The sequence below is a fragment of the Acartia tonsa genome, chromosome 15 (genome assembly GCF_053477335.1).
Source record: "Acartia tonsa isolate MP-2025a chromosome 15, ASM5347733v1, whole genome shotgun sequence".
NCBI lineage: Eukaryota > Metazoa > Arthropoda > Copepoda > Calanoida > Acartiidae > Acartia > Acartia tonsa.
The window spans coordinates 23,322,720-23,342,999 of record NC_137274.1 but is presented as its reverse complement, the minus strand read 5'-3'; the positions used below and the strand labels follow the sequence as shown (position 1 = coordinate 23,342,999).

Genomic DNA, 20,280 nt, shown 5'->3' with positions numbered 1-20,280 from the left:
CTCTATAATTTGAAATGTCCGTCTGTCCGTCTGTCCGTATGTCCGTATGTCCGTCTGTCCGTATGTCCGTCTTAGTTTGGGGGAAACGTGATTTTCTCGGCTCCTATAGAAGATAAAAGGCTAAAATCTTTTGACAACATTCCCATTATCAAGGAGCACAATTAACTATAAAACATCAATGTCGATAGGACCGCTTTTTAGCAGGTTTTAGGCTATTTTTGTATTTTTCACATTTTTCTCCATATCTTTAGTGTTTATGGTCAGATTTCCAAAATTTTTTCAGTTATAGAATCAAAATTAAATTTCCTGTCGTTTCAAGAAAACAACTATGACGGTCAGACTGCCTTTAAGCAGGTTTTAGGCTATTTTTTATTTTTCACATTTTTCTCCATACCTTTGGTGTTTATGGCCCAATTTCCAAAGTTTTTCAGTTAAAGATATCAAGATTAAATTTCCTTTCGTTTCAAGAACACATCAATGGCGGTCAGACTGCCGTTTTGCAGGTTTTTGGCTATTTTTATATTTTTCACATTTTTCTTCATATCTTTGGTGTTTATGGTCCTTTTTTTTAAATTTTTGTAGTTATAAATATCAAAATTAAATTTCCCGTTGTTTTGAGCATCCAGTATGTAATTTACTTTGACCGTCAGTCTGTTAGTCATAGTACTGAAATATAAATAAATATTACGAAATTAACAAATGTTGAAAAGGTTTCGTGATTTTTTCCTAATATGCATGCTTTTGTCAACTAATATCTAAATTCTTATTTAATTGTTTATGCTTCGCTACTTATGGATGTTGTCATCCTTGTTATTACTCTAGTCCCCAAAGTTTTATAATAACGTATTCTTATTCGTTGGCTTAACAACTTTGGAGACTTTAGTGAATTTTGATTGGTTGGTTATTAAGTTGAGTGTTCAAACGTTTCAACCACTAATTTTGATCTACAGAAGAGATACTTTTGTGTATCATCATTGGGGAGTTACATCAATCCTTGAGTAAAAGTTAGAATTTATAATTGTAATTAATAGCAGTTTGACTTCTCCAAAGCGTTTGATTTTTAATTAATCACTAAACTCTCTATAAACCAGGGATCTAAAGGGATAAGACATTGGCCGATAATAGATATACATCCCCAATTATGATACACAAAATTTACCCCTCTGTTCATTACAATTAATTGTTGAAACGTTTGAACACTCAACTTATAAAACAAACCAACCAAAATTAATAAAAAAAAACAAAGTTGTTATCCAACGAATAGTTGAAACATTAATATAAAAAACTTTGGGGACTAGTGTAATAAACAGCCCATTGTCCAAATAACAATGTATAGCAGTAATTAATAGCATTTTAACTTCTTAAAAGCGTTTGAACTATCTATCTGTCTGACTGAATGTCTGTTTGTCAGTGTGTTTGTTTGTCTGTCTGTCTGTCTGTCTGTCCGTCTGACTGTCTATCTGTCTGTCTGTTTATCTACTATCTATCCACTTATCTACCTATCTAACTATCTATCTATCTATAAATATGTAAGAGGTTTACTCACAAACAAAATATGAATTTATTTAGACATTACAAATTGTTTCGTGCATCTCAGATGTCAATGTAAAACTAAAGTTTAAAATAAATTTAAATTTGAAGGATTTTTAAAATATTTTGGAAGATTTTTGTAATAATAATTTAAAATAAAAAAATATCCAAATATAGCAGTTCTATCAATCTATCTATCTATCTATCCATCCATCCATCCATCTGTCTGTCTGTCTGTCTGTCTGTCTGTCTGTCTGTCTGTCTGTCTGTCTATCTATCTATCTATCTATCTATCTATCTATCTATCTATCTATCTATCTATCTATCTATCTATCTATCTATCTATCTATCTATCTATCTATCTATCTATCTATCTATCTATCTATCTATCTATCTATCTATCTATCTATATATCTATCTATCTATCTATCTATCTATCTATCTATCTATCTATCTATCTATCTATCTATCTATCTATCTATCTATCTATCTATCTATCTATCTATCTATCTATCTATCTATCTATCTATCTATCTATCTATCTATCTATCTATCTATATATCTATCTATCTATCTATCTATCTATCTATCTATCTATCTATCTATCTATCTATCTATCTATCTATATATATATCTATCTATCTATCTATCTATCTATCTATCTATCTATCTATCTATCTATCTATATATCTATCTATCTATCTATCTATCTATCTATCTATCTATCTATCTATCTATCTATCTATCTATCTATCTATCTATATATCTATCTATCTATCTATCTATCTATCTATCTATCTATCTATCTATCTATCTATATATCTATCTATCTATCTATCTATCTATCTATCTATCTATCTATCTATCTATGATTACCTTGTAAAGGGACGGAAGGTAGGTAGGCTTACTTCGCTTTCGCTATCTGACTGATTGTCTGACATCCTAGAACAAGAAGTATTATAGACAGCTTTCCGTGCGGATATATACAGATAGTATGACTGATAACCGGTTCTAATCCAGCGGATTGTAAGCGGATTTGTACTGACCAGCGGATATCCGCAATCTGACTGATTGTCTGACATCCTAGGTACAAGGAACAGTTCGGGAAATATCCGCTGGGTTAGAACCGGTTCTCAGTCATACTATCCGCAATATGTCCGCGGAAAGCTGTCTATAATACGATCGATGAACAAATATATGTATAAAACTCAGGAAAAAATAGAAAAACAGACAGACAAACAAACAGGCAGACAGAAAAACAAAGAGACAAACAAACACACAGACAAATAGAAAACCAGACAGAAAAACAATCAGACAGACAAACAGATAGACAAACAGACAGACAAATAGACAGACAAACTGACAGTCAAACATACAGACAAACAGACAAAGAAACATACAAACAAACAGACAGACAGACAAACAGACAGACAAACAAACAGACAGTCAAACAAACATACAAACAAACAGACAGACAGACAAACAGACAGACAAACAAACAGACAGACAAACAGAAAAACAAACAGACAGTCAAACATCCCCAATGATGATAAAAAAAATTACCTTATGGCTAATGTGGGACGATATGTCGATTATAAAAAAAAGTTTCTGTTTGGTTCAATTTTCTTTAACAGGAGCTGCCCTGAAAACAAGAAATATTATATTAGAATTTGTAATAATATTCAGGAACTAAAGGGATAAGACAATGGCCTAAATTGATGTACACCCCCAATTGATACACAACATTACCCCCTTCTGTAGATTACAATGAGTGGTTGAAACGTTTGGACACTAAACTAATTGACCCAACCAATCAAAAGTCAATAAAAGTCCCCAAGGTTTTTAAGCAAACGAATAAGAAAACGTTATTATAAAACATTGGGGACTAGTGTAATAAACAGCCTAATGTCCTCTCCCTCCCTCAATAATATTGATATAATATAACACTGCTTGAGGCCTCTTGGGGCACTAGGGAAGAGGGGGGGGGTTGATTTTGACAACCCATTTTTTTGTATTTTAGATCTAAAAGAAAAAGTAACAACATCAAAATTTGGGGGGGGGGGAAGAATTTTTTCTTTTATTTGGGGAGGGTTTTGGGTGTCCCACCCCAAGAAAATAGCTTAAAACCTTCACAGAACCAGCAGGTGTATTCCCTGAATAGTAGAGATCAATCGGTTCAGTGGTTACTGAGATATTAAGCTTCAGACAGACAGACATTTACTTTATATTTAACTATTGCTTTAACTACTACCGGCTGCGCTTCTAGCATCTAGAAGTTAAATATTCAACGTTAGAGTAGAAAATAGTCTAAAACCAAACTTAGATATAGGAATTAAATAGCCTAAAACCATCTCCAAATCAATCGGTTCAGTATTTATAGTAATCTTAAGCTACAGTCAAAAAACCTTACTACTTCATAGAATGCGAATATCCTTTTATAATGTCTGTCTATACTAAAGGATCTTGCTAACCAGCTCTGAACCGATATGGTTCTCCTTTACAGTGTAGCTTCTCATAGGTCGTGGGAAGGTATTTAGATATTTTTACCCTACCCCAAAAACTTTTTTACTCTTTTTAAAACTAACCCCCCCTCCCCTCCTCCAATAACCCACCTAGACCCCTAGAAGCCTCTAGGGGCGTAGCCGCTAGTTTAATATATTGTATATGTATATACAGTAGATAAGAGAGAAAGATTAGATATATATATAGATTTAAATTTCATTGACTTATCTCTCATTGGAAAATAATAGTTATTTCTCGCATCGTATTATGAACAGCTTTCCGCGGATATAGAATGTACGTACAGTTATAAGATCAAAACCAGTTTTTTTTAGCCCCGAGGTGCCGAAGGCACCGGCTAAAAAACTGGTTTTAATGTTATGATTGTATATTTTTATATTTGTAGAAAGCTGGATATAATACGATGCTAGACATAGTTTAATCGTATGGATGAGAACCGGTTCCTATCCACCGGATTCGAATGAATACGAGAAATAAAAATGATTATTTCTCAGTTTAATAAAGCACAAATCATGATAAACAAAATTACCCCTTTTGTAGATTAAAGTAACTGGCTTGAAAACATTATACACGGCTAATTTCGTATAAATGATTTTTTTTTAATTTCGAACATTTTTGTGGTGTTAATTCGTGGATTTTTATTATATTCTATTTTTTTAAGTATTTTTTTCAGGGATCAAAGGGATAAGATAATGGCCGATAAATTGATGTACATTCCCAATGATGATACACAAAATTATTTCTTCTTTGATTACAATTAGTAGTTAAAGTCCCAAAATTGTTAAGCCAACGAATAAGTAAATTTTATTATAAAACTTTGGGGACTAGTGTAATAAACAGCCCAATGTCCCCTCTCTGAATTACTTTTAATCTTAAAGCTATTTTATTTCCAGATTAAGGTGTTAGGATGGTTTTAAGCTATTTTTAAGCTTCGAATTTAGAGCCTCGAACAGGTAGGGGCGAAGCCTCTAGAAAAATCTAATTTTTCAAACGATGTCAAAATTTTTGATGGGTCAGGTTTTTTCTTAAAATAATTTATTTTTATAGCGACGCTTCTAAAAAATTATATCAAATGGACAGACAGACGGACAGTATGTATGTATGTATGTATGTATGTATGTATGTATGTATGTATGTATGTATGTATGTATGTATGTATGTATGTATGTATGTATGTATGTATGTATGTATGTATGTATGTATGTATGTATGTATGTATGTATGTATGTATGTATGTATGTATGTATGTATGTATGTATGTATGTATGTATGTATGTATGTATGTATGTATGTATGTATGTATGTAAGTATATAATGCTATATTATAAAAATTATAATTCAGAAAGCGTTTTATTCTCTCCCTCTCTCTCTCTCTCTCTCTCTCTCTCTCTCTCTCTCTCTCTCTCTCTCTCTCTCTCTCTCTCTCTCTCTCTCTCTCTCTCTCTCTCCCTCTCTCTTTCTCTCTCTCTTTCTCTAAAATGTCTTTTATATAAATAACATCTGCTTGTCAATTATTTAGACATAATGAAATCGTCCTATTGACTTAAAACATTGAAAAAGTCGTTACATATAAACGTGTTAGAATTGTTCTTTTGATTTCAAACTAAGCAATAAAGTATACTTTAGCAACTAATATTAATTCCTGGGAAAATTAGGTAGAATAGTATAATTTTAGAGATTTTAAATTGATGTACAACCCCAGTTGCGTTAAACAAAATCACCACTTATATAAAATAAGAAAAGTTGGTCCAAAAGACTATTATTATTTTTATTCCAATTTCCTCCTCTCTTTTATGGATGTTGTCATACTTGTTTTTATGTAATTTAGTGTAAAGTCTCCCAGGAATCTAAAGGGATAAGGTAATGGCCGATAAATTTATGTACACTCCCAATGAAAATACACAAATTAACCCTTCTGTATAGATTAGTATAAGTGGTTGAAACGTTTGGTCACTCAACTTAATGAACCAACCAACCAATTTTCAAAAAAAAAGTCCCCAAAGGCCAACAAATAAGAAAACGTAATAATAAAACTTTGGGGACTAGTGTAATTAACAGTCCAATGTCCTCTCCCTCCCACTCTGAAAGTCTCCCCCTTTTGTAGCAATGGCCCGATCCTTAAATATTTTTGTATCATAGGTTCGTTCCTTAAATATTTTTGTCTTAACATTTATCAATGAAAAACGTAAAAAATGATAGTATCCCTTATTTAATTTTTTGTACATGACATCTTACTTATTATATTCTAAGCAAACTATAATATTTAGTTTTTAAAATCTGTTATTAAACTAAGGAGATATGTGGCGGAGAAATGTACGGACAGTCCCAAAGTAGAAAGTGGCTATTCAGTTCAACCACTTATATTTTCTTATCTATTATTTTCTTTAAAAATCCACCAAAATCACATTAAAAATCTACAAAAATCAAACAAAATCTTTTGTTAATAACCCTTTTATGATTTTATTTATTTTTTTGTAGATTTTTTATGCGGTTTTCGAGGATTTTTTACAAAAATAATTTTGCCTCACCAGCAAGCAAAATTTATTTTTTTAAAGAATCCACCTCAGTTCAACCACTTATAATTTCTTCCCTTTTTTATGTACACTACCCCCCCCCCCATTCCAATTCCCATTCCCCTTATCCATTTCTTTCTCTCATTCCCCTTCCCCCAACCCCCAATCTAGAGCATGCTATGGGATAAAGGGAAAAATAAGTTGAATTTTCCAAAGGGATCTAAAGGGATAAGACAATGGCTAATAGATTATGATTAAACACAATATTAACCCTTCTGTAAATTATGATTAGCAGTTGAAATGTGAAAACACTGAACTTAATGAAACAACCAATCAAAATTCACTGAAGTCCCAAAAGTTAAGCCAATGTATAAAAATGTCATTATAAAACTTTGGGGACCACAATAATAAACAGCTCATTGGTCCATCTCTGCAAATTTCTGATAGCGGAGCCACTCTATAAATAGTTTTGTGTGATACGGAAAGTGTCATGTGTGACGTCATAAAAGTACGTAGAAATCCATATCTTTTTTAGGGGTTTCCTTTCCCACTTCACCTTTTATCCTTTCTTTTTTTTAGACGTTATTTTATGACATCACACATGACACATGCCATCCTTATATAAAATCTATAAGTTTTATATTATTTTCAGTAGGTTAAATACTAGGGACTGTGCCCCTGGCATCTAGAAGCTCTTTATTTCAAAAAAGGGAGTTGGGAACAAAATCCAGCCAAAAACCTTCTCATTCAAAACTAAAATCTAGAGTAGTTATCATGAACAATAGTGTTTCTTAGCTTGTTAAGATTTTACTTTTAAAATCAACCCCTAAGATACCTAACATTTAGACATATTTTTTTTAGAAATTTTTAAAAATATTTTTCTCTAAGAACCAGTTTTATAATAAACAGTTTTGATTATAACCTTATTTTCAACATGACTTTGAAACAGATTAATATCCGCTTGATTAGAAAAATCATGTATCGTATTAACCCATTAGTGACGAACCGGGTATTAAAACCCGGTTCCGAAAAATGAAAAAAAAACGGTTTCCAGCTTCATAATTGCATCATTCTCAGTATGAATCCCCCCTCTACTACCCTGGCTTTCATTTCCCCCTGAAGCAGGCAGTTTAGCTTACTTCCGTTTGCCAGTATAGATCAACAAAATTTGAAAATCATGAAAATTCAAAATACCCTTCTAACTTTTTTGTTTTTATAGTAAAGTCACTGATTTTTTTCATGAAATCTAATGTTTATTGACAAGTACATCTATTTGTTAATTTGTTTTATTCAAATTATTATTTTTTATATGATTTTTTTATCGTTTTTTTACACCCTTTTTTTGTGTATGTCGGGTTTTAAAACTTCGACAAACGGGCTTTTTTACCCGAAACGGCCGAAATAACCGGGTTTTTACTACAAAACTGGGTTTTAACCCATTAGTGCCGAGCGCCACTTTTATGGGCCGATCGAGCTGTAAGTTTCAGGGAAGCTTTATAATGGTCAAAACGGAATTCGTATTTTTTTGTTTTGCTCTAGTGGCGTGCACAGGAAAGTTGCAAAAAAAACCGGTTCGGCTTGGCCATAAATACCAACCAGGCATTATCACCCGTTTTTGGTGCTTTCCCCCAGTTTTAAAACCCGGTTGACCTGTAAAAACCCGGTTATTTTGACCAAAAATCGAAAAATGTAATTTTTGAACGCCAAAAGTGAGATGAACACTTTTTAGAACTTTGATACGATCCGTAATTGAAAACTACACAACCTCATGTAATCTAAAGAGCTACAAGTATAATACGAAGCGATTTATTTCAAATTTAGTGTTTCGGCTATAGGTGCCGCCGTTTTCGGGTAAAAAAAAACCCGTTGCTCGAAGTTTTAAAAGACACACACTACAAAAAAAGAACATATAAAATTTGGGTGTTACATATCAGAAAACGAGCATAAAACTATTGGGCGACACCTATAGAGATTACTAGGGTTATTAGGGTGGCTCAAACCCTTACTAATGACGTAAACTGTTATTTTTATTGGTTGAAAAGTTAAAACCGGGTAATAAAAACCGAAACCGAGCCGGGTTTTAAAATTTTCGGGTATTTATGGCCAAGCCGAACCGGGTCATAATAGGGCGTAAAAAAACGATAAAAAAATCATATAAAAAATTATAATTTGAATAAAACGAATTCACAAATAGATGTACTTGTCAATAAACATTAGATTTCACAAAAAAAATCAGCGACTTTACTATAAAAACAAAAAAGTTAGAAGGGGTATTTTGAATTTTCATGATTTTCAAATTTTGTTGAGCTATACCAGCAAACGGAAGTAAGCTAAACTGCCTGCTCCAGGGGGAAATGAAAGTCAGGGTAGTAGAGGGGGGATTCATTCTGAGAATGATGCAATTATAAAGCCGGAAACCGGTTTTTTTTCCATTTTTCGGAACCGGGTTTTAATGCCCGGTTCGGCACTAATGGGTTAATGCCGGCGGAAACTGCCCAAATAATGCCTGGTTGGTATTTATGGCCAGGCCGAACCGGGTTTTTTTTCAACTTTCCTGTGCACGCCACTAGAGCAAAACAAAAAAAATGGAATTCCGTTTTTACCATCATAAAGCTTCCCTGAGATTTTCAGCTCGATTGGCCCATAAAAGTGGCGCTCGGCACTAATGGGTTAAAGACAATTTTGTTTGTTAAAGATATTTTAAAAATTCTAAAATTAATACCAGTTTTTTTGACCCAGGCCCAATTTCACTATTTGCAGAAAGCTGTCTATAATACAATGCAATAAATAACTATGTCAATGTATATCTTCCAATCTTTGTATATTTATGTAAAATACACTCAAAGTCCTATAATACCAAATACGTATTCATTGGTTTAAAAACTTTGGAACTCTAGTGAATTAGGCTGATTGTTTAAACGTTTCAACCACTAATTTTCATCTGCGTAAGGGTTAATTTTGTGTATCATCTTGCGACTCAACAAAGTAGCAGAAAAAAAGGCCGTGTGACGTCAATAGATCCATCTCTTTTTAAGGGGTTTCCTTTCCCACTTCTTCTCTCATCTCTTCCTTTTATGACGGCTTATTTGTTCTGCCACTTTGTCGAATCTCATTATCATTGGGGATGTACATCAATTTTTCAGTCATTGTCTTATCCCTTTAGATCCCTGGTTATCTTATGATGTGCCTCTTTTTTTTTTACATAATTTGCTTATCCCTTGCAGGCTGACCAATTATTCCCATTTTTCTGCAATGCAGATTTAGCTGGTTCTGGGGCGATTCAAAATACTATTCCGTTCAGCTTGAACCCTACCACAGTACTTTAGAGAGATATAAGAGTTGAAAATGTATCAAAGTACTTTAGAGAGGTATTAGAGGTGCAAGTCTATCACAGTAATTCAGAGTACGGATCTAAACAGATAAGACAATGGCTGATAAATTGTTGTACATCTCCATTGATGATACATAAAACTACCCCTAATCTAACCTAAAATAACCAGCTTCCAAAAGGTACTGTGAAACCGACAATGCTCGAAAAAAAAGGTCCTTTGAATCCTCCCATAATAAGCTTGATTCGGAGAGCAAAATACAAAAGTATGAAAACTATGTCTTTCTCTGTCTGGTTGGAAAAATAAGATCTCGAAAACTGCTACACATTTCAATACCATAATTTTGGGAAATTTTTCCTATTGTTGCAGGTATTCCACTTGCAAAAATGTTTTTTTTCCAGTATGGCTTCGAAACCGACTAATATCCAGAGGATTTAAACCGGTTCTCAGCCATACTGAAAAATTAGATAAAGCATCGTATCATATCCAGTTTCTACGAATAAAAAAATGTTCAATCATAAGGTTTAAACGAGATTTTTTAGCCCGTGCCTTCGGCATCTTGGGGCTAAAAATACTAGTTTTAATGTTATAATTGTACATTTTATATCCGCAGAAAGCTGTTTATGATACGATGCGATAAATAACAAATATCAACTTATCCTTATATTAAAATAAAAGTATGTTTATCTGTTTGTACCAAAGGATCCCGCTAACCACTGAACCTATATGGTTCTCCATATTACAGTGTAGCCTCTCGTAGGTCCTGGGAAGGTTTATAACTATTTTGGGAGGGTGAAGGTAACTTGTACCCTCCCCAAAAATAGTTATAAACCTTCTTTGGGTCTGTGAGAAGCTTTACTGTAAAGAAGAACCATGTCAGTTCAGTTCAGATCCTTTGCTAAATACACAGACAGACATCCTGTTACTTTATTATAAGGGTAATTGATGGAAAAGTTTGGACACTGATAGTATTTACTCAAACTCAATTTAAATACTTTGGGAACCTACTTATGCTTTAAACCTAGCATATAGGAGATCGGGTAGTGTATTATATAAAGTAGTAAGATTTTTTTTATTTGTCTTTAAGATCTCGTTGACCATTAACCGATTTTATTCTTTTAGAAAAGTTTCATACAAGCCCAGGATGGTTTTAGGCTATTTCATTGTTAAATTTAAGTTTAGGTTGGTTTTACTTTTCTAACTAAAGATCTAAAGGAATAAGACAATGGCCGATAAGTTTATGTACATCCCCAATGATATAACATTACTACTTCTGTATATTACAATTAATGGTTGGAACGTTTGGACACTTAATTTAAGTATCCAACCAATCAGAATTCACAAAAAGTTCCCAAAGTTGTTAAGCCAAAGTGTAAGAAAACATTATTTTAAACTTTTTAAACTATTTTAAAAATGGCCGATAAATTGATGTGTATATCAAATAAATACCCCTTCTTTAGATTACAATTAGTAGTTGAAACGTTTGAACACTTCACTTAAATCAAATTTCAATAAAAGTCCAAAGAAGTCAATGATAATGAAACCATTATTATAAAACTTTGGGGACTAGTGTAATAAACAGCCCATTGTTCTCTCTCTCTCTCTCTCTGATTATTATAATTTAGCTAAAGAACATAAAACTTATTTTAAAATTGATTATTTAAGATCCTGATTATTTAAATTAAAGAACAAGGATGACAACATCTACAAGTATAAGTGGCACAGCCCCCAAAAATTATGGACGAACAAACTGACCAAAACACGAGAAAGAAAGGGGACAATGGACTGTTTATTACACTAGTCCCCAAAGTTTTATAATAATGTTTTCACTATCGTTTACTTCGTTGGACTTTTATTGAAATTTGATTGGTTAAGTTAAGTGTTTAATCGTTTCAACCACTTTTTATAATCTAAAGAAGGAGTAATGTTGTGTATCATCATTGGGGGTGTACATCAATTTATCGGCCATTATCTTATCCCATTAGATACCCTAAAACCATAACTACTTTTTAGATTGGTTATTCCCCCCCCTGGAAATATAAATAGAACTCCTAGTAGAAACATTCGATTAACTTTTTATCTTTCTGTTCATGTCATTCTTTTATAGATAGATAGATAGATAGATATTTAGATATATAGATATACAAATACATAGAGAGATAGATAGATAGATATAAGATAGATGGATAGATAGATAGATAGATAGATAGATAGATAGATAGATAGATAGATAGATAGATAGATAGATAGATAGATAGATAGATAGATAGATAGATAGATAGATCGATAGATAGATAGATAGATATTTTGATTAATAAATGGATGCATAGATAGATATATAGACAGAAAGTAAAAAATATAAAATGAATAGTGTCAAATGCTTTGAAGAGGTCAAACTGTTATTAATTAGCTTAACGTAATCCTTCAATGAGAAATCACAACTAAAAATCTTTTTATATTATTAAGAAGTTTTTTTTCTTGATATGGGTCCTGAGATGGGTTTAGGCTATTTTTTATGGTAGATTTAATCCTTGGACTGGTTTTAGGCTATATCTCTATCCAACCCTTTGAAAACATAGTCCTTAGATACTAGGGGTGCAGCCGTTACTAATATATAGATAAAGTAAAGACTTTGTCTGAAGCTGAAGATCTCGGAAATAATATGAAATTTTATGGCATATTAAGTTTTTTTTTTTTTGGGGGGGGGCAAGGAAATTAATTTTAAATTAATGAAGATTTACGAGATTCGAAACTTCTTAATAAAAATAACTTTTTTGAAATATACTCTATATATTCACATAAAAATAAACTTAAAACTAAGGAGGAAGGGAACGTTGGGCTGTTTATTACACTAGTCCTCAAAGTTTTATAATAACGTTTTCTTATTCATTGGTTTAACAACTTTGGAAAATTTTATTGAATTTTGATTTGAGTGTCCTAACGTAACAACCAATAATTGTAATCTACAGAAGGGTTAATTTTGCGTATCATCATAGGAGATGTACAATTCTTATTCTATAGATCCCTGCGTTTTATAGTTATTTATCTCTTCGTATTATAGACAGCTTTCCGTCGATATTATGCGGATAGTATGGCTGAGAACCGGTTCTAATCCAGCGGATATTAATCGGTTATGTATAAGAGTAATGCTTAAAAATAATAGCTAAACAAATGAGGCAAATGAACGAAAACAAATTTGAGAATTTTAATATTAAAATTATTAAATTAGAACTTTTACAAACCGTTGGACATAGTAAATAAAAATCACTTTGGTAAAAGGGAATATATGCAAAAAAAATAACAGTCTTTCATTAATAACAGCCGAAAAAAATTACATATCTTTTATTAAAGCGTGAGGGAAATGCGGACAGACAAGTATAGAGTAGCTTTGCTACTTAAAAATGAACAGAAGGAGAGGGGACACTGAGCTGTTTATTACACTAGTCCCCAAAGTTTTACAATAACTGTTGGCTTATCAACTACGGGGACTTTTACTGAGTTTTGATTGGTTGGTTTATTAAATTTAATGTCTAAACGTTTCAACCACTAATTGTAATCTACAGAAGGGGTCATTTTGTGTATCAACATTCAACATTGAGGCTGTACATCAATATATTGGCCATTGTCTTATCCCTTTAGATCTCTAAGCTTTATATACTTATTTATAATAGACAGCTTTCCGCATATAGTATGACTGAGAACCGGTTCTAATCCAGCGGATATTAATCGGTTATAGGATTGATGTACATTGCGGATGTACATCAATTTATCTGCCATTGTCCTATCCCTTTAAATCACTTACTTAAAAATCATTAGTCTTTGGTTTGATATTTATATAATTTATTTATTTTGGTAACATTGAATTTCGTCATTTATGAATCATATAAAATTACATGTCTCTTATTATAGCATGTATTTTGTGTATCATCATTGGGGATGTACATCAATTTATCGGCCATTTTAGTTTATCCCTTTAGCTCCATAACAAAATAATAAAAAAACAAATGTTTTGAACGTAATACAATTTAGGATTTTTTATTTTTTAATATCATACAACAGAATATTTAAAAGTCTGATCAAAACTTTTATAGGAACCTACGGACAGACAAAATATAGAGTAGTTTCGCTACTAAAAATGAATGGGTAGCCGCACCCATAACCCCCCAATGATATCCCCCACAAGAATCCCCCCCCACACTGAAGGGGGGGGGGGGGGAGAATGGACTGTAAATAACACTGGTAACAAAATATTTATAAAAAAAATGTTAGCTCTAAAAACTTTTAGTACCATTATTAAACTATGGTTTTCAAACTTTTCAATCAATAATTTTTAATCAATAAATAGGGTAATTTTGTGTATCATGAATGGGTGCTACACCCAGTAGCCGCACCCATAACCCCCCAATGATATCCCCCCTAAGAACCCCTCCCCTCCCCAACCCCCCCCTCTCCAACTCAACCCAGGTAACCATTATAATGAATTGAGAATCCAGGTAGAAACAATATTATAGAATCACAGGGATCTAAAGGGATAAGACAACGGCCGATAAATTCATCTACATCCACAATGATGATACATAAAATTACCAGTTCTATAGGGTTGAAATTAGTGGCTGAAAAGTTTAAACACTCAAGTTAATGAATATACCAATCAGTACCCAAAGTTGTTAAGCCAACGAATAAGAAAACGTTATTATAAAACTTTGGGGACTGGTGTAATAAACAGGCAGTGATGGAGGGATGGGACATTGGACTGTAAATTACACTAGTCCCCAAAGTTTTATAAACAACAGTAGCTCTAAAATACTTTGGGTACTTTTATTGAATTTTACAGTGTCCAAACTTTTTAACCAATAATTTTAATCTATAGAAAGGGTAATTTTTTCTATCATAATATTCATTGGGGATGTAAATTAATTTATTATCCATTGTCTTATCCCTTTATATCCCTGACTCCCTAACTACTTTCCAAGGAGGGAGGGGACATTGGGCTGTTTATTACACTAGTCCTCAAAGTTTTACATTAACGATTCCTTAGTTTTCAAATATTTCAATCACTATAATGAGCAGAAGGGGGGTATTTTTGTGTATCATTATTGGGGGTTATTGAACGGCCATTGTCTTATCCCTTTCGATTTGTGGTCTATAATACCTTTAAGAAGAGGATTAGCAGTTTATAAAACTTTGAGTACCAGTTTATAAAACTTTGGGTACCAGTTTATAAAACTTTGGGTACCAGTTTATAAAACTTTGGGTACCTTTTAAAGAAACTTTGGGTACCATTTTATAAAACTTTGGGTACCAGTTTATAAAACTTTGGGTACCGGTTTATAAAAACCTTGGGTACCAGTATATGAATCTTTGGGTACCAGATTTAAAAACTTTGGGCACCAGTTTTAAAACTTTGGGTACCAGTTTATAAAACTTTGGGTACCAGTTAATAAAACTTTGGGTACCAATTTTAAAAACTTTGGGGTTCAGAAGGAATATCATTGGGGATGTACTTATTTTTTGTCGGCCATTGTCTTATCCCTTTAGATCCCTGACAGCTCTACAGCTTTCCCATAATAAGCAAGTTTTAAACAGTTGAAACATAAATAAAACAAGGATGACAACATCCAAACAATCCCGTCACAATCCGCTGGATTAGAACCGGTTCTCAGTCAGTCACTATCCGCATGGGGTCCGCGGAAAGCTGTCTATGATACTATGCTATGTATAAATATATAAAATTCAGTGATTTAAAGGGATAAGACAATGGCCGATAAATTGATGTACATCCCCAATGATTATACGCAAAATTACCCCTTCTGCAGGTTAAAATTACTGGCTGAAACATATAAACACTTAACTTGCTGAATTAATCAATCTAAATTCAACAAAAGTTCCCAAAGTTGTCAAGCAACAAATAAGAAAACGTTATTATACAACTTTTGGGACCAGTGTAATAAATAGCTCATTGTCCCCTCCTCTCTCTCTCTGCAACAAACTACTTTGATTGCACGACCTTTGTCTTACTTAAATCTTAAGTCCTTACTAAGCATGGTATTGATTTGCGAATGTTTACTAAAACTTTGGGTACCAGTGTAATTCTAAACAAAATCTTTGGGTACTTTTGTGTAATTTACAGTCCAATGTCCCCTCCCACTACTAAACGGTAGGACAAACGGACATTAACACTTGTATAGTGTCTGAACTGAATAATCAGAATATAAAATATAATATAAGAGATGAAGACAAAATGTAAGTAAATTTGTTGAAAAACTGCTTGATACAGGATAATGTTTATAGACATACTTACATTTTTAGGACTTGATTTTATAGAGTTGCATCGCTTATGATATTGTTCTTTGTTGTCCCAGGAATCTATATACCAAAAATCAGATCAAACGGATAATTAGATCACATAAAAATTTGCTGTTAAAAAAGTAGAAAAATCACGGCATTCCCCCTCTACTCTTGCTATTAATGTCTTCAGGTATGACGTGGGGGTGGGTCGGGATTGAACTTCACAATGCAAAGCTAAACAATGGGATAAACAAACAAACGAACGTTGATATTTATAGAGTTACAACAACATAACCTAATCATTAGAGGAATCATAAATTTAAAAATGAATTAATTTCTCGTATTCATTTGAATCAGGTGGATAGGAACCGATTCTCATCCATACGAAAAAAACTATGTTTATCATCGTATTATATCCAGCTTTCTACGAATATAAAAATGTACAATTATAAGATTATAACTATTTTTTTTAGCCTCGAGGTGCCGAAGGCCGTTTATGATACGATGCGAGAAATAACTATTATCATGTATAAATAAATATCAAACCCTTTCAACTGTACCCAATCGATCTAGGTATCGCCATTCTTAAATAAAAACCTTTCAGATTATACCTAGCTGTGTCAAGAATCTCCGAGTAAAAATTAGATTTATTTTATGGTTAAAGTTATGGTTTCTTTGTTTTACAAATTATACCTATTTGTTTCAAGAATCTTCAAGAAGGATTAAAATCAATAGGATGATTTCAAAACATGCCTCAATTTTATGGAGGGAGGGGACAATGAGCTGCTTATTACTCTAGTCCCCAAAGTTTTATAATGACATTTGTTATTCTTTTGCTCAACAACTTTTGGAATTTGTTTGCTTGGTTCATTAAGTTAAGTGTCCAAATGATTAAACCACTAATTGTAATCTAGAGAATGGGTAATTTTGTTTATCACCATTGGGGATTTATACAAATTTATCGGCCATTGTCTTATCCTTTTAGATCTTTGTGTTTTATAGTTATTTATCGCTTCGTATTATAAACAGCTTTCCGCGGATATTATGCGGATAGTGTATGACTGAGAACCGGTTCTAATCCAGCGGATATTAAGCCAGTCCAACGGATTCTAACGGACACGCCCTTGCTGTAGAAAAGGATTTTCAAACACAAGTCAATTTTCGTGGTATTTCCAGAAGAAAGTCATTGATAGAGAGAGAGAGAGAGAGAGAGAGAAAGGAGGAGAGAGAGAGAGAGAGAGAGGAGAGAGGAGAGAGAGAGAGAGAGAAAGGAGGAGAGAGAGAGAGAGAGAAAGAGAGAGAGAGAGAGAAAGGAGAGAGAAAGAGCGAGAGGGGGAAAAAGAGAGAAAGAGTATAAACGTATTCCGAAACGGTTAGCCATCACATCCACTCATTAATATAACCATAGAGAGAGAGATAGGGTAAAATGGGCTGTTTATTACACTAGTCCCCAAAGTTTTATAATAACGTTTTCTTATTAGTTTGCTTAACAACTTTGGGGACTTTTACTGAATTTTGATTAAGTGTTCAAATGTTCCAACCAATAACTTTAATCTACATGAGGGGTAATTTCGAGTATCATCATTGGGGATGTACATCATTTTTATTGGCCATTGTCTTATCCCTTTAGATCCCTTATTAAAATATGCTGTTGAAAAAATTCACTTGTTTATATTTTTTATACTATTAGCGGAACTAAAAAGTTTGGGGGGGGAGAAACTAAAAACTTTGGGGGGAATTGATGGGAGGTTGGGGACTGAAAATACTCGAACATCCGCGCTGGTATAATACTAGAGTTCTCTCCCCCCCGCTCCCATTGTCCTCCTCCCTTTCTCTCTCTATCTCTCTCTCTCTCTCTCCCTCTCTTTCTTTTTTCTCTATGCATTAAAGCCTCTATATTATATTTATTTCATAATGATACAATTTAAAAAAAATGTAATTTAAGTATTTTCAAAAATATAAAAATCATTTAAAGAAAAATTTTAGTTTTTCTTCTTCAAATTTTTAAAACTAGAGGCTACGCCCCTAGAAGCCTCTGGGGGGGATACCTTCCCTAAAAAATAGTTAAAAACCTTCACTGGACCTATACAAAGTCACACTGTAAAGGAGAACCATATCAGTTCTTCAGCGGTTAGCGAGATCCTTCGTTACAGACCAAAAAAATGAATGCTACTTCATATAATAGGATTATACTTTCCCAAAAAAACCATCAAATTTGCTCATATTTTAATAATTTAAAAAATAGCAGTTTTTTATAAGCGAAGCTACTCTATAATTAACTATGCCTGTCCGTAACGCTATTGAGGAAAATGTGATTTACTCGGCTGTTATTGAAAATAGAAGGCTGAAACTTCTTGTCAACATTCCCATCTTTATGAAGCATAATTAACTATATAAAAAAACATCCATGGCGGTCAGACTGGTTTTTAGCAGGTTTTTGGCTATTTTTATATACCATCCCCCCCCCCCCCATCAAAAGTCATAAAAGTCATTTGTAAAACTAGGGGAAAAAAACAATAAACGAACATACTAACGTACGCGTTATAGGGTAGAAAATAAAACTTTAAAAAATAGATTTTGATTTTAAAAAATGTATGTATTACTATTAAAATTTATAGATAAAGAGAGAAGGGATAGTACATTAGAAGATAAATAAATATTTTCAAGAATTCCTTAAAATAGGAGGGGGGGGGGGGGGGGGATGAATGGTGTTGAATATTTTCTCTTACCTTTAACTTTTCTTCCAATAAAAATAATCCGCAAAAAATATATTTTCACAATTTTAAAATCACTAAATTTTAAAATATATATTCATATATCTATAAATCACTTTTGGAGGGTTTTTATTTATTTTTTATTATAACACTATAAAATAGACAAAAAAAGGCAGAAATAAGAGCAAAAAAATGTCTATAATGCTACGATGAGCCATTTGAGAGACTTTTTTTCCATGCCATTTTTTATAATTTTAGACATGTTGAAAATACAAGTTGCCATTTTCTTTGTATTTTCTTCTTTCAAGGGGGGTAGATTTTGTTTGTTTTAATTGGGGCATCCAGGTGGGTTTGCGCCCCCCCTTGCGCTTGATTTAACCCCCTTTTTGCTGTCTTTTTTTTAGTTTTTTTTGTCACTTTTTATGTATATATATTTATAATTTTACGTTTAATCAAAAGAAAATAACATTTTCTGTTGATAACTTTAGCAATGAATGCAAATTTTTTAGACACCAAATAATTAATACTTTTGGGACCAAAAATGGCCCATTTAGAAAAAAAGGCTTATTGGGCCTTTTTTTAAATATAAAAATCACTATTTTTAATGTATTTTTTTTTAATTACATTTTTCAACTGTTCTTAACGTTTTTGTGGCGAATTTTGAGTGTTTTCATTTAAAAAATGTTTGACCACTTTTCATAAAGGCCGCACATACATTGGTCTCAATGGGCCAGTAGCATTTTTTTCACAAATTTTTTTATAATTTAAAAAATCCGCCACTTTTAAGGCCAAAAACTATAATCACACTTTGTGTTATTTTCCGCGGATATTAAATATTTTTTATAAAGTTATTCTATATATATATTTATATATTATTTTGATATGATAAATATATATATGTATGATGTGTTTTTTTCTGGTTTCGAGTTAGGCATTTAACTTAACACTGATACTACTTTAGTTTAGATACATAGTGTGTGTGTGTGTCTGTGTGTGTGTGTGTGTGTGTGTGTGTGTCTGTGTGTATATACCGCAGTATACCCCCCACCCACCCCTCCCCCCCGCCCCCAAAGGACCATATTTCCAAATTAGGAGAGAGTTTTGGTTGAGGGGTCGAGAAAGGCAGTTTCATTTGGAGGCCAAAATGTGTGTGTGTGTGTATGTGTGTGTGTGTATGTATGTGTGTATGTGTGTGTGTGTGTTGGGCCATTTTGTTGTGTATGCCTTTCTATGCTATCCCATAACCATGGCCTAACTAGGTTGCCAGATGTACCCAAAGTTTTTAATCAGACTTTGGGTACACATCCTTATAATAAAGTAACAGGATGCTTGTCTGTTTGTCTGTCTGTGAGTTTGTTTGTACTGGAGGATCTTGGTAACCGCTGA

General features: G+C 32.8%; 1 protein-coding gene across 1 annotated transcript in view; it reads right to left on the bottom strand.

Annotated features, from left to right (window-relative positions):
• LOC145307015 (sodium channel protein para-like) overlaps positions 1–19,842 on the bottom strand; it is a 63,409-nt gene extending 43,567 nt beyond the window's left edge. Inside the window, exons 1-3 of the mRNA XM_080149353.1 lie at positions 18,910–19,842; positions 3,094–3,172; positions 2,407–2,472 (exon numbers count right to left, since the gene is read on the bottom strand). Of these exons, the coding sequence (XP_080005479.1) occupies positions 2,407–2,471 (65 nt within the window). The 5' untranslated portion in view covers position 2,472; positions 3,094–3,172; positions 18,910–19,842. The remainder of the gene's footprint in view (positions 1–2,406; positions 2,473–3,093; positions 3,173–18,909) is intronic.
• Positions 19,843–20,280: the final 438 nt, after the last annotated feature.